At 36.9% G+C, this 14,458-nt stretch overlaps 1 protein-coding gene across 1 annotated transcript in view; it reads left to right on the top strand.

The window, feature by feature from the left end:
* The window catches only part of gsap.L (gamma-secretase activating protein L homeolog), a 52,307-nt gene that overhangs the window by 28,377 nt on the left and 9,472 nt on the right, over positions 1 to 14,458 (top strand). The window contains exons 18-24 of the mRNA XM_018252688.2: positions 3,161 to 3,243; positions 8,310 to 8,363; positions 8,920 to 9,036; positions 10,649 to 10,704; positions 11,456 to 11,487; positions 12,301 to 12,362; positions 13,697 to 13,792. Of these exons, the coding sequence (XP_018108177.1) occupies positions 3,161 to 3,243; positions 8,310 to 8,363; positions 8,920 to 9,036; positions 10,649 to 10,704; positions 11,456 to 11,487; positions 12,301 to 12,362; positions 13,697 to 13,792 (500 nt within the window). The remainder of the gene's footprint in view (positions 1 to 3,160; positions 3,244 to 8,309; positions 8,364 to 8,919; positions 9,037 to 10,648; positions 10,705 to 11,455; positions 11,488 to 12,300; positions 12,363 to 13,696; positions 13,793 to 14,458) is intronic.

Here is a 14,458-nt window from a genome sequence, read left to right as displayed (position 1 = left end):
AGAAATACCAATTTTCAGTTTCATTTGTTTGCTAGTACTGTTTCTACCTAGTCTGTTTGTCTAGTCTAGTTGCCAGTACATGTAGTATGTTTTATTTTGTGCCTAGAACATATCTAGAGAGTATTAACATTTGCCAGTATATATATATATATATATATATATATATATGTATCTAAATAATTTTTTTGTCCATCCACCACTATTCTGCAGGCAAGTGCTAGCTACTATTAAAAGTATATATACCAATGTTTGCGAAGAAACGAACTGGAAGGTAGCACTTGGTTGAGGGAAGAAACCCCAGTGTTTAAGGAACTTGAAGCTTACCATGCTAGGAGCAATATGCTCATGTACTTTGATCATTTACTTGACTAATGCTTCATAAGTGGTTTATCAACATTGATATCCATTGCATTACAAAATCTGGTCTACCAGTGACTTCCATCGCAGTGTATGAGTTGGGGATCGACTGCATCAGCCGACCACCTCCCGTCCACTTTTTTGAACTGGTTGAAACAGTAGATCTGTAAAGTTTTGACATTCACATATGTGGACCAATTGTTAGTATCCCGCTGTCATGATATCCCAAAGAGTGCCCTATATGTGTGTGTGTCTGTGTGTACATTAAGGCTAATGGCAGGAGGAGTTAGTTTCTGTACTGGCTTAACTACTGTCTAATGGTAACCTCAAGTCTCCATTGCTTAATCTAAATATCAGAAGATATAAGCAAAATGCACAGTGTTTGTCAGGTAAAATGGGAGAGCTGGAGTTGATGGCATGTCCTAAAATGTTTTTTTATAATTGGTGTCACTGAGACCTGGTGGGATGAATTGTGATTGGGCTGTGAATTTACATGATATTTAGAAGGGACAGAGGGATTCAAAAGTGTGGAGGAGTTTGTCTTTATGTAAAGCCTGAATTAAAGCCATACACAAAATAAACAATGGGTAGAGATTTCAGCTGGGCTAAAGGTTACAGAGAGAATTATCATTGGTGTATACTATAAACTACTTTATACAAGTGAGGAAAATGAAGCCTAGCTACTATTATTATTATTATTAACATGTATTTATAGAGCTATTACAAATGGCGTCACAACAAGAGGCTTTACAACTAGGTTAAGTTGTTATCATAGGTGAATTCAATTATCCTGACATTGACTGGAGTAATGGGGTTGCCAAGTCCATAAAAGCTAGCAGGTTTGTAAATGTGCTAGATGAAACTTTTTATTACGGCTTGTTCTAGTCCCTACTAGGAAAAGACTCTCTTTTGGATCTGGTAATTACTGATAATACAGAATTCATCTCAGGCATTTGTGTGGGTGAGCATTTAGGGAATAGTGATCATAACATGATCTCCTTTAAAATTAACCTTATAAGGGAGTAACTACATTTTATATGTGCACACTTGCAGCATGGAATGTGGCAGTATAAGGGTATCTCTACAATATATTTACTTGAAGATGCTTTTCACAGGGTTAAATCACAGAATGGAATGTCTAAAATACTGCTTAATAAATATACATATAAGTATATTCCCTTTGTAAGCAAGGAACAGTGGTGCAAAGCAAAAGCTGGTTTTATAGAAGTGTTGAGGAATTTATTTTTTGTAAAAAACAAAAAACACATATAACATACCTTTCTCCCTGCATTCAGCCTCTTGTTGTTCTGTTCTCAGCTTGAAAACTATAGGCCTATTAGTTTGACATTAGGGGATTTGCTTTTGGAAGGGGAAATAAGGGATAAGATACTTGTATATATTAGAAATCATAGTTGTATGAGTTTGTAACAGAATGGGTAATTTGTTATAGATATTGCCAGACTAATCTAAACAGCAGAAACCTAGACTCTGGGATAGCAGTGGAACTGATCTACTTTATAAAAGCATTTGATATTGTTCCACATAAAATGATACTGGTTAAATTAAGAAATATTGGCCTGAAATACATTAATGATACGTGGATAGAGAACTGATTACAAAGAGAGGTTGCTAAATGTAGCATTTTCTAATTGGACAAGCTTTGTTCGTGGGCCATGGGACATGTCTTGGCCCTTTGTTTTTTAACTTGTTTATTAAAGGTGCTGTTCACTTTCAAACACTTCTTTCAGTTCAGTTGGTCTCAGATTGTTCACCAGAAAGAAAAAGATTTTTTGCAGTTATTTTCAATGTGAAACTATTTTTCTAATATTGAAGTGTAAAGTTAAATTTTTTACCTTCTTTTGTGTTTCTTTAGCAGCTCTGGGAGGGGGGGGGCGTTTGCCAACTCTGTTCTAAACTGATAAATTTAGTTGATAACTTTGTTCTCTTTGACACTGCTGAGCAAAATCCCTGAGTTGTATGAAGGGCAGTGGCACACGGCAAGATTTGTCATTTTTCATTTTTGGTGTCACTGTTACTTTTAAGATTGGCTTGGATGATTACTTTAACAAGCACAATATCCAAGGCTGTTGTGATATTTATCTGAACGGGTTGACATTGATGGGCTTTGGTATTTTTTCAAACCGACTTAACTATGGGGGAAAAAGCCATGGATGTAAGTTATTCACCTACTGTATTCTCCCTTGCTGTGAACTGCTGGAGCAGGCATCCTCACCCTAGGCCTACATGTACTACAACTCCCAGCATTCCCCGGGAACCCTTTCAGGCGAGATCTGTAGTTTACCAACTGCACGAGAGGTTAAAAATGTTTGATCCATATGCCAAACTGTGTAAACTGTCTGTGCCACTGCTTTGGCCTCAGTCTTTTGGGCTGTGTGTAGAATAAAGTGCATTGCTATTTAAATATATATGGAGAGGACTGCTTGTTTTTCCATATGTAGCATGGGAGGAAAATTACCAGTAACTGCTGCATTTCTCACCCTAGGCTTATGCTTGAGTCAATAAGTTTTCCCAGTTTGTGTAGGTAAAATTAGGTACCTCGGCTTATACTCGGGTCGGTTTATACTCGAGTATATACGGTAGTAATGGTGATGATCCTGTGCCTGTCAGCACAAAAATATTCAGGTAGCGGGATGTCTTTTTTCCTATCTAATTAAATAGTAAACCATATTTAAATAGCTCATTGTGCTGGATGACAGGCATAATTTGGATTGAGCAAGCTTTTGTAGTATTCTAGCTATGAGTGAAACAGTTTTTTTTACATTATGTGACATATCTGTTACAGCTTCTTTATACAGAAGAATGAGTCTGGAAACTACTTATCTAGATAAGCTACTGCCTTATACCTCACTGCCTTTTTGGAACCAGGTAAAGTAAAATTGCTTATGCCTTTCATAAATTAATTTGTGTCTTATTTTAAACCAAGTGCAATAAACATATATGAACCTTGTAAGGTTTTCAATGCTGTTTCCCTATGTTGGAGACATTTGGAGTGTTTAGTTGGCAAGAGATGTATTTCCATGTCTGTAAATCAATAGATATTTGTAAGTCCTGTTTCCATTTGATTATGGTTGTGAACTTCATTTCATATTTTACAAATAAGGCTGGGCCTCTTGTTAGAGTTGGGTGACTTAAAGGACAAGGAAAGGGTTCAAGTTTAGGCACCAACATTATAAAGATCGCTAACTTTTTTTTCTTAAAGCAGTTGTTCAGTGTAAAAATAAAAACAGGTTTATAAAAAATTCTATTATCGATAGTTAGCCAAAAATGTAATGTATAAAGGCTGGAGTGACTGGATGTCTAACATAATAACCAAAACACTACTTCCTGCTTTTCAGCTCTCTTGCTTTCCACTGATTGGTTATCAGACAGTAACCAATCAGTGACTTGAGGGGAGGCCACATGGGTTATAACTGTTTCTTTTGAATCTGAGCTGAATGCTGAGGATCAATTGCAAACTCACTAAACAGTTATGTCCCATGTGGCTCCCCTTAAAGTCGCTGACTAACTCAGAGTTAGAGAACTGAAAAGCAGGAAGTAGTGTTCTGGCTATTATGTTAGACATACAGTCACTCCAGCCTTTATACATTACATTGTTGACTAACTAACTATATTAGTAACATTTTTTATTTTGCACAGCCTATCTATTTACACAGTTTTTATTTTTACAGTGAACTGTTCCTTTAATAGTAATTGTATTTCCTGCAGTCCGCTTTAAAAAATGTATATGTTTCTTGTCTGTTACGGCCATTTTGGATATGTATACGTAATAAAGATGGAGCAACGTCAATAAATGTGCATGCTCAAATCTCCAGACTCCCTCTAGACCCTGTTCAGGATCTTTATTGGTGAGCGCTCTTGCTCTGTTGCGTGAAAGCGTGCTCCCAAATACTTTCTACTTTGCATGCACTGTCTAATGGTCTTTTCAAACACGCATGTACACTGGTCTTTGTGCAGGAGTGTAGACTTATGGGTATCTCCATTAAAGAACTGATCGTTTTCTTTTTTCCTCATGGTCTCCTGATTAAAGAAAAAGTCCCTGCACTGCATGCAGCCAGCTGCATCTAATTCCTAATGCAGTGAGGACTGGGCACATGACAAATTTCTAATTCACTTACCCATGAATGCGCAGTCCTCTGTGCTGATGGGGACAGGGAAAGTGTGCGTGCATATGCACCTGGTGTGGACAGGAGAGGACAGATGGCTAGACATCCGGCCCTGAGAATATGAATCAGGGAGGAAAGAGGGCACCCATGCCTAATGCTAAATAGTTCTGATAAGAATACATTTATGTTAACTTTTGCTTCAGGGTTAGATTTCAGAGATCAGATAGTTGTGGTTAATGGTGTAGGAAATACAAATCTTATCAGTTCCATTTCCACATACAACCAATTTACCCTTTCAAACCCCTTCTATCAATCTGGGACAAGGAGCAGAGAGGGTATCCAGTCCATATGTATTTAGATCAATTTGTTTCCTTGCATTGTCATAAGACTGCCTTCCTTTCATGAATCCACACCTACTGTATGAGTGATGGTAGGAGAGACTGGAGTCTGTGCTACAATGGATACATATGTCGTTAGATCTGTGTTCCAAAGGGTGACATTTTGCACAGTGCAATGTTTAGGGATAGTAGTAATATTGGAGAGAAGCATATTCTTTGGCAAGACACCTTTTTACAATGCTTCATTAAAACACAGAGCTATAAACTGTTTTTCAATCTGTAATGACCTTTTTGCCACGGCATATTCTTTCTTTGGATTTGAAGAAGTCTACATCTACAATTATTTAGAGATTAAAGACTAAATCAATACTATAATTTTAATCTGTAGTTTTATCTGTGGGGAATGTGAAATACGGTTTTGCCAATTTATTTTCTGTGTTAGTTTAGTTCTATAAGCAGATAAACTAATAAGAAGACCTCTTATGGTAGCCTAAAGCTGACCATAGGTGTTGAGATTTTTAAAAGATCCGATCCTCATCGTGAGACCACGATATTTTCGGAAACGATCATACGAATTGACTATCAACTAAAAAGACCAATTTGCCAGGAAAACAAAGGGGAGCTGCCTGCTTGGCCCTGCAAACATAGATAGATTGCACTGGGACCGACAAAGATTTTTTGACCTGGCCAATCAATTTCCTGACAGATGTCGGCCGAAAAATCGTAAGATGTACGATCGTTCGAATCCCACTAACCGCACGATAATGTCGAAGGATTGGTCAGACTTTCCTAAAATTGGTCGTTAGGCAGGAAGAATCGTCGCGTCTATGGGGATGCACACTGTAAGTTGGTTGGATGAGTTTTAAGGTGTCAAATTTAACATAAAGAAATCTTCAATAGTTTAATTTTTTCTATGTAAGTTTCTTCTGATATTAACACACCATTCAGTCACCAGAGAGGCTGGATACTGAATTGGTGTTTTTCAGTAATTCTGATGGATATCAGATGATAATTAGCTGGACGTGTTCTATTTTTCCCTGAGTGTATGGGAAGGGAGAAGGAGATAGAATAAACAATGGTAGGGACAGCAAATAGCATAACTTTGTGTGTTCCATTAACTGATAGAAATCAGGTCTGCAAGGTGAATGGAGGGGTAAGAACAGTTCACTGATAGGTAGTTGGTCCTGGTTTTTTACATGAGTATGTTGGAAACTGAAGGGGATGTTGATTATATTGTCACTGTTTTACACAGTAACTGTGGTGGTGACTTATTTTTGCAGCAGGGGGCGTGTCATAGTTTTGGGCTGGTTGTAGGTTCCATTTTTGTCGGAGTCTGATGCCTTGTTGTGGTGTTTTTACTAATGTAGCATTGCCATTCCTTAGAATGAGCAGCTTTGTGGGGTATTCCCAATGGTATTGGATATTTCTTTTTCATACTCCTGTGGTTATGGGATAGAATGCCCTCCTCTGGGCTATTGTCTCCAAAGACAGAGTTACGCATGCATTTGTAACTCATCATATGGCTGTGTAGCCTTTTACTTTCCTCTTAGTTTTCATTCATACGCTTTTAAAGGGTTGTTCATCTTACAAACACTTTTTTTTTTCAGTTCAGCTGTTTTTAGGTTGCTCACCAGAAATGCAGACTTGTTTTCAATTGCTTTCCATGTTTTACTTTTTACTGTTTTTTCCAAGACTAAAATTTTAAATATTATATGTTCAGAATATAATGCATAGGTCTCTGAGCTCCTTAACTGACAGCAGCACAGAGCATGTGCAGTGAATCAGCAGAAAAGAAGATGTGGAGTTACAGGGGAAGGGAGCATATTTGGAAGCACAGATCATCATATAGTCATATGAAAAAGTTTGGGAACCCCTCTCAGCCTGCATAATAATTTACTCCACTTTCAACAAAAAAGACAACAGTGGTATGTCTTTAATTTCCCAGGAACAGCTGAGTACTGGGGTTTTTACCGAACAAAGATTTTTAGTGAAGCAGTATTCAGTTGTATGAGATTAAATCAAATGTGAAAAACTGGCTGTGCAAAAATTTGGATACCCTTGTAATTTTGCTAATTTGAATGCATGTAACTGCTCAACACTGGTTACTGACAACACCAAATTGGTTGGGTTAGCTTGTTAAGCCTTGAACTTCATAGGCAGTTGTGTCCAATCATGAGAAAAGGTATTTAAGGTGACCAATTGCAAGTTGTGCTTCTGTTTGACTCTCCTCTGAAAAGTGACAGCATGGAATCTCTCAAAAGATCTGAAAACAAAGATTTTTCAGTATCATGGTTTAGTGGAAGGCTACAAAATCTATTTCAGAGGTTTAAACTGTCAATTTAAACTGTAAGGAAAGTAATCAGGAAATGGAAGGCCACAGGCACAGTTGCTGTAAAACCCAGGTCTGGCAGGCCAAGAGGAGCGGCATTTGCAGAGGATTGTGAGACTGGTTACAGACAACCCAAAGATCACCTCCAAAGACCTGCAAGAACATCTTGCTGCAGATGATGTATCTGTACATCATTCTGCAATTCAGCACAATTTGAACAAAGAACATCTGTATGGCAGGGTGATGGCAGGAGACGTCTAGAGGCTGTTACATTTGCAAAAGGAGGCTCAACTAAGTAATGGTGTAATATCTCTGTTAGGATGGCCACGTTCATGCACCTGTCTAATTTTGTTATGATGCATATTGCATATTTTCTGTAATTCCAATAAACTTCGTCCCTGCTGAAATACTGCTGTTTCCATAAGGGATGTTTTATATTAAAAGGAAGTTGCTACTTTGAAAGCTCAGCCAATGATAAACAAAACTCCAAAGAATTAAGTGGGGTTCCCAAACTTTTTTGTGCTAAAGGGCTGGGGTTGCCTTGGGCTGTTACAGAAACCCAGAATATACATGAACAACATTTCTGCCCTACTTCTTTAGTTAAAGTTTAGTTCTTCTTTTTGATTTTTCAGTATTAGCCTAGAAGTAATCTATCTCTGATACTGGATGTCAAGAGACATTGATTGTAGTGTCAGTGGCAGCTCATTTTGACTTTGGACTTAATATACTGGTATCCTGCAATAGTTAGTGGATTTTGAAGGCATTCTGCATTCCTTTAAATACTGTAATATTTTATTTACAATAAATGGCCACATTCCCTGGGTGCAGTTTTGGAGTGTATGTGATTTTTAGCATCAAATATACCCATTTACAAGTTGATTTTTGTTTTATGTATAGCCATTGTACCATGGATATGGACTTACTGATCACATATGAGGCACCATGTTTAAAATACTTTTTTACACTATTTATATTGTATGGTAACTGGCAAAGATTAAGTTAACACAAATCTTTATCTTGGTTAGAATTTTCAAAAGATTTAGTTAACACAAATCTTTGACTTGGTTAGAATTTTCAGTGCCTTAATTGTGAGAATTCTATTCTGCCAGAATTTCTGTTATGTTCATTTTACCTTATCTTTCTTGTGCTTTGTGGTTCTAGGAAATTGATGGTGTGTCATGGTCATCAGACATCACAGATATGCCAATATTAAAGGTAAAACTCGGTTTTTATAGGCCTATGATTAAGTGTTCTTAAAACACGAAACACATAAGGCTACCTCTGTGTACCTAAATAAACTAGTTTTGGATTTTACACATCTGTTGGAAGATTGCTCTTTGAGTGCCTGCTCTACAAAGAGACACTTGACTAGGGAGCAATAATGAGGGAGCGCTGAGCAGGTGCCTGTTGAAAGGCCCTCTGTCTACCCTAGTATGGGTCTGAATGCTCCCTGGTTTGCTGGGATGTCTCTTTTCTGCTTGTCCCCTCTTCCGCACATGACATCAGTGAGGGGAGGGAGGTGACAGTCCGAGTTGCCTAGGGCACCTGGTCAGCTTGGCCCGCCACTGCACCAATACCATTTAATTCACTTGTCTATTTAGTAATCACTGCACTTTTGCCACCTATAAAATACGCCCTATGTTATATTAATCAGAAGAAGTTATTTCTTTTGTGCCTTTTTATAAGACAGCCAGAATATGACACTTGCCCCTAACTTGAATTTTATTACTGACCTTAATTTAATAGGGCATCTGTGTTTTCTTTTAATTAGATTGGAATGTTTAAAGGATTCTGGGAGAAGTTCCACTCTGAGCTGGATTATATGAAACATGCTCATCACAGTAACCCCATGCATCGAAGAGATTGGTGTAAACAGATTGCTGATGTGGTATGACACAAAACTTTTATTACAGATTTCCACTAAAAGTATGCTTATTGTTGCGATCCAGTAAGTTAAAGGGCATATTCAGATCCAAACCATCCCATACCAGAATCACAGAACCATAACTGCAGCCATTAAAATTAACAAGATATATAACGTAAAGCACCATATGTAGCTAGCACTCCTAAACACATTAAGAATAGTATGTTTTATACAAAACAAGACCAGCCTGTATACTGTAATTCTGAACTTTTATTCTTTGTCAAACCTAAAGGCGCTTGTTATGCTGAAGTATGCATTAAAGCAAGCTTTTACCTGATGTTGTGTTTGTATGCCAGTAGGTACATAGTTTCCTGTTGGGTATATTTAGCCATTTCACAACTTGTTTGTTGCCCAACTATGCAGGAGCATGTTCAATGAAAGCCAACCTTGTCCTAATGACCATGCTTCTGATCAGCAATCATCGCTATGAAGTTTCAGGCAAGGTGTGACATGACCAGGACTACTTGGTTAGGAGTGCCCACGCCCCAGGAGACTTGTGTTATTAGCCCACCACCTAATTGGCAGGGGCGGTCCTGGCCCCTCCGCCGCCTGAGGCAGCAACAGTTGCTGCTGCCCCACCTCCCCCGGAAATTCGCTCTTAAAGTACCAGGAGCAGCATTTTTGCTGCCCCTGGTACCTAGTGGGGCGCTGCCGCCTGAGGCGACAGCCTCAACTCGCCTCATTGGCGAAGCACCCCTGCTAATTGGGCTTGGTGGGACCTGTCAACTAAGTAGAAAGGGTCCCCAAAGAAAATTAAAAAGTCCTCTGTTAAATTGCACATCAATTTTCTAATTCAATCCAGTCATCCCCCCTACAACCAAACTTTGTCCAAATTCTATCCAAAACCTAGGTTTTTCCAGGGTTTTTTTCCTGTTATTTTGGATCACCATACTTTAAGGATACCTAAAAACATTTAAACATTAAATAAATGCAATTGTTTTCCCATCAGTATGGATTTCTGCATCTTAAAATGTAAAGTGTGGGTCAATTATAGGTTCTATTCTGCAGTACAATAGAACCACAGGTGTAATAGCGAAATAAAAAAAATTAAACATTTTGTAATAGCTAAGAGCATTGTACTTGATTGTAACGAAGCTGCAGAAATGCAATTAGAACAATAAACTGTGAATGAGCCAATAAGCAGTGCTTGCTGCAAAGGTGTTTATTCCAACGACATGTTTCTGGCACAAAGGCCCTTTATCAAGTATTTATCAATACTTGGCCTTTGTGCCCGAAACATGTCGTTGGAATAAACACCTTTGCAGCAAGCACTGCTTATTGGCTCATTCACAGTTTATTGTTCTAATTGCATTTCTGCAGCTTCGTTACAATCAAGTACAATGCTCTTAGCTATTACAAAATGTTTAATTTTTTTAAAAGAATTTGCTTAAAAGGGCCTTTCTTGTAATTCATAGCTTTCTGGATAATAGGTGTCTGGATAATAGATCCCACACCTGTACTGTTAATCTGTTCGGCTCAGTTAATTCAAAACAAAATTATCCTTGATGTCAAATATCAATTGTAATGCTCTGCCTTATCTACTGTTTTGTGAGTGATGATTTGTCTTTCCATGCAGGACACACAGTGGAGGAATATTATTTATCAGCGCAACATTTCAGAAAATGCAAAGAAGTAAGTAAAATCTAGAAAACTCTATGGCAAACAGTGGCATATATATATAAAACAGTGAAATGGGATACAACTTGATAACTCAAACACCAGCATATACAATTCTCAGTTCTCATTTCAAAATTTTTTTCCCAAACTTAACAATAAATGTTTTGATCGAATCAGTTTGCATTGTAGCACTGATAGAATAGATTATATGTATAAATATTTACCTGCGGTTGCATAATTATTTGTATGAAACAAGGGAGGCACCATAAGGAAATTAAACCCACTGATAATTTTGTCTGTGATGCTATACAGCAGTTTAACTTTGTAAAAAAAATTTAACATCACAAAACCTTTTATAGGCCATTTTGTAAACACAACATAACACAAAACATTTACTAGTGGCCTTGGGATTAGTATTTTTGGTTAGTGGATATTATTTGTTGTGCTATTCTAGATGTTTTTCATGAGAGTTTTTGGTATTAGGAAATTTCATATTGACAAAAACACAATCCACAAAAAATATAAAATGCATAAAACCAATTAGTTATATAGTGTTATATATATATATATATATATATATATATATATATATATATATATATATATATATATATTATTATTATTGTTATATTTAATAATCTGTAATATAGATTATAACTACTCTACATCATGCTAAAAGTTGAGATAAAGCAAAGCTGAAACGCAAGGCAGTTGAGATTATAGAACTATGTTATTGCACTAAAATTAAATTAACTTTTTTTTTCAGAGTCATTTTAAACATGGAAACATGGACATCAGGTAAATGAGCTTTGTATTAAGTATAATAAAAACAAAAGGGACAGACTGCCTTTTTAAAAAATAAATATAATAAAATCAGAATACTTTTTGTATTGTAGTTTTATACAGGAATGTGATATTTTATTCAGAATGATTGGAACCTGGGGTTTTCTGGAAAAGAGATCTTTCCATAAGGAAAAGCAATAGGATTGTTTTGCCATCAATATGAATTGATGATGACTTTAACACGTAATACAGTGTACTATGGTATTACAGAAGAAAATCAAGAACGCATGTTTGTAGGACACTATGGGAAATGTTATTGCTGTATTTTGGAGCTTTCTTGATAATAGGACTGCCGTTTTGTGGGGAAATGTCTGATGCTTTTGTTATAGGTTGCTATTGCCCACTGAGAATGTCTCTATAGAAAACCTTTTAAAAAAAAAAAAAAAAAAGAATGTCTCTATAGAGGAATTTATACTTTATTGACAATAAATTAAAAATTATAGAATGCACTAATAGAATGAATGAGTGAGAGCTTATATGCTTTGAAGGGTATATTACTTTATAGAAGATCTATTTTCTGGAATGCTTGGAAATATAGTCTGTCCAGATTAGCCCAGTTGAGTGGTCTTTTGGTATTCACCTTTTAAAAATAATTGTTTTTCAATCAACATTAAGAACAAGCAACTGTATTATTATTACAGAGAAACCACAAATTTCTCCTTAATATTTTGGTTTATTGTTCTACAGATTGAGAATGAAACTATAAGCAAACATGTATATGTAATGCTGTCGCTTCAGTTGAAAATGTTGTTTTCCAATCCATTTTAGATCAGGGGATTGTGCCACTTCATCTGGAAGAGGATTATCTGCAGAAAGACCTCACATGGCTGGTATGGAATATCTTGTTGGCAAAAATAATTACAGGTTACAGGCACTGTGCCTAATTCTACATGATTAATATTTAACTGTGTACCAGGGGAGCTGCTCTTGTATTTTCATGCAATTTGTATACAGCACACAAGGTGGGGCTAATGGTATTTGTTTTCAGAATAATCTTTTCTTTCTAAAGGGACCCAAAAATAGGACGGCCAGACATCCTGTGCTTTAGGCAGGACAGTCTTGCTTTTAAGCACTCTGTCCTTCTTTTGGAGATTTGGAAATAGCCACCCTACCCTAAATTAAAGTCTTCAAATATAAATTTGTTATATTGATTTACATGTAAGTGGTTTATATATTACCCTACCGTATTATATACTTCAAAGAGATGGGTTTCATTAAATGGTATTAGAAAATCTTCAAGTTCATTTATCATTTAAAAATTAAGTTTATTTTGAAGGAGAATTACCCCCTCTCCACAACACACATTTCTTGCACCCCATCAGATCATCTTTTGTACAAGCTCACAAGCAAGAGCATGCAAAGTTGAAGTCAATTCAGACCTGGCTTCAACTGCTCATGGTCCATATTAACAATTGCACAAAGAGGATTTGAAATAGTGTTAGATGCCACCTCTTAACTACACTGCACAACTCTGCAGATAGAGAGACTTGGAAAACTCAGTTACTGAGGAGAGGTGGGCTATTGGATGGGGCCTGGGGTTGAAGGGAGGGTTTAGTTCTCCTACAGGGTTCTTACACACAGGCATTTTTAATGTGGTTACAAACACATGCTGAGCGTGAAAAAATGCAAATATTGCAAGTTAATGCCGCATTTTGTGTCTAAAAAAAAAACCTGTGATGAAATGCAAATGGAGTAAAGTGCCTCTCTTAACTTCATGAGTACAACCAGGCAGAATATAATGGAAACAAACGGTTAATGCATATAAGTGTGCTCTAACCTACATCTCAAACTCATGTCAAATGCACAAAAAGAGCCCTTTAAAGGAATGGTAACACCAATTTTTTTTAAATTCTTAATTCCCCCCAAAACTACTACAATAGTAGGTAAGGCTTACTTCACCTTGGATTTTTTTCAAATATTCAGCTTGAATTTGACTTTCAAAATGCCTAATAAGAGAAAGGCAAAAAGACGTCAGCAGCTTGAAATCCTTGGTGCGCTGAAATTCAAGTTGAAGATTTGAAAAAATCAAAGGGGAAGTAATATTATATCTATTTTGGGGGGGGACAAGTATTTTAAAAAACAAATGGTGTTACTGGTCCTTTAAACATCTGTTTAATCGCAGGGTTATAAAGGGGTAGCAAGTGAACTTTACTTTTCTTTTCAGATGACAATTAAATTAAAAGATCACCTGTCACAGCATTTGCTTCATGTTGGAAAAAATAACATTGATAAGATTGTTCTGGATTACATCTCAAAGCAGGTAAAGAGCATGAAATAGTTCTATGAATATAATATTTGAAAATTCTCAGGCTGAATATTTTATGCTGTATTTATATAATTGTTTAATATTGTAGTTATGATGGACCAGCAGATCTAAATGGGATAAAAATAATATAAACTGCTGCATAGTAGCCATAGTGGTAAATACAAACGTAATGCTTTATAAGCTACTCGTATAAAGGTGTCTTCATGTAGGGGTAAAGTACCAGCCAGGGCCAGTTTTATTAATTTACTAGTAATGTACTGTCCGACATATTTGTAATTCCTATCTGTTTTGCCTTAAGCCTGTCGTAATTGCATGTCCCTGCTCCCCTCCATCCCACCCATTACCCCTTAAACACTCTCTCCTTATCTATTCTCGAACGGCCAGCAACATTGTAGCCCTCGTAGCATCATGAGTCCGCATTATCGGCTGGTAAGGGCCCAACAAAAAGGCATCAACCCTATCCCCCCCTATGCCCAAGCAGCTTTTGGACCATGTATAGAGCAAAACCAACAGCCTGTCTGGCCAATATCTGGCTGTGGATTATTTGGGTAGTTATTGTACAAGTTCAGAAATCCAATGGGTCCAGAGCTGCATCAGCCTATTGATCTGGTTCTCTTCCAGTTTATCCAGTGATTGACCCAGGGCCAATTCATCAGATCA

This window comes from Xenopus laevis, chromosome 3L (genome assembly GCF_017654675.1).
Source record: "Xenopus laevis strain J_2021 chromosome 3L, Xenopus_laevis_v10.1, whole genome shotgun sequence".
NCBI lineage: Eukaryota > Metazoa > Chordata > Amphibia > Anura > Pipidae > Xenopus > Xenopus laevis.
Note: the sequence above shows the minus strand (reverse complement) of the source record. Positions and strands in the feature narration are given on the sequence as shown.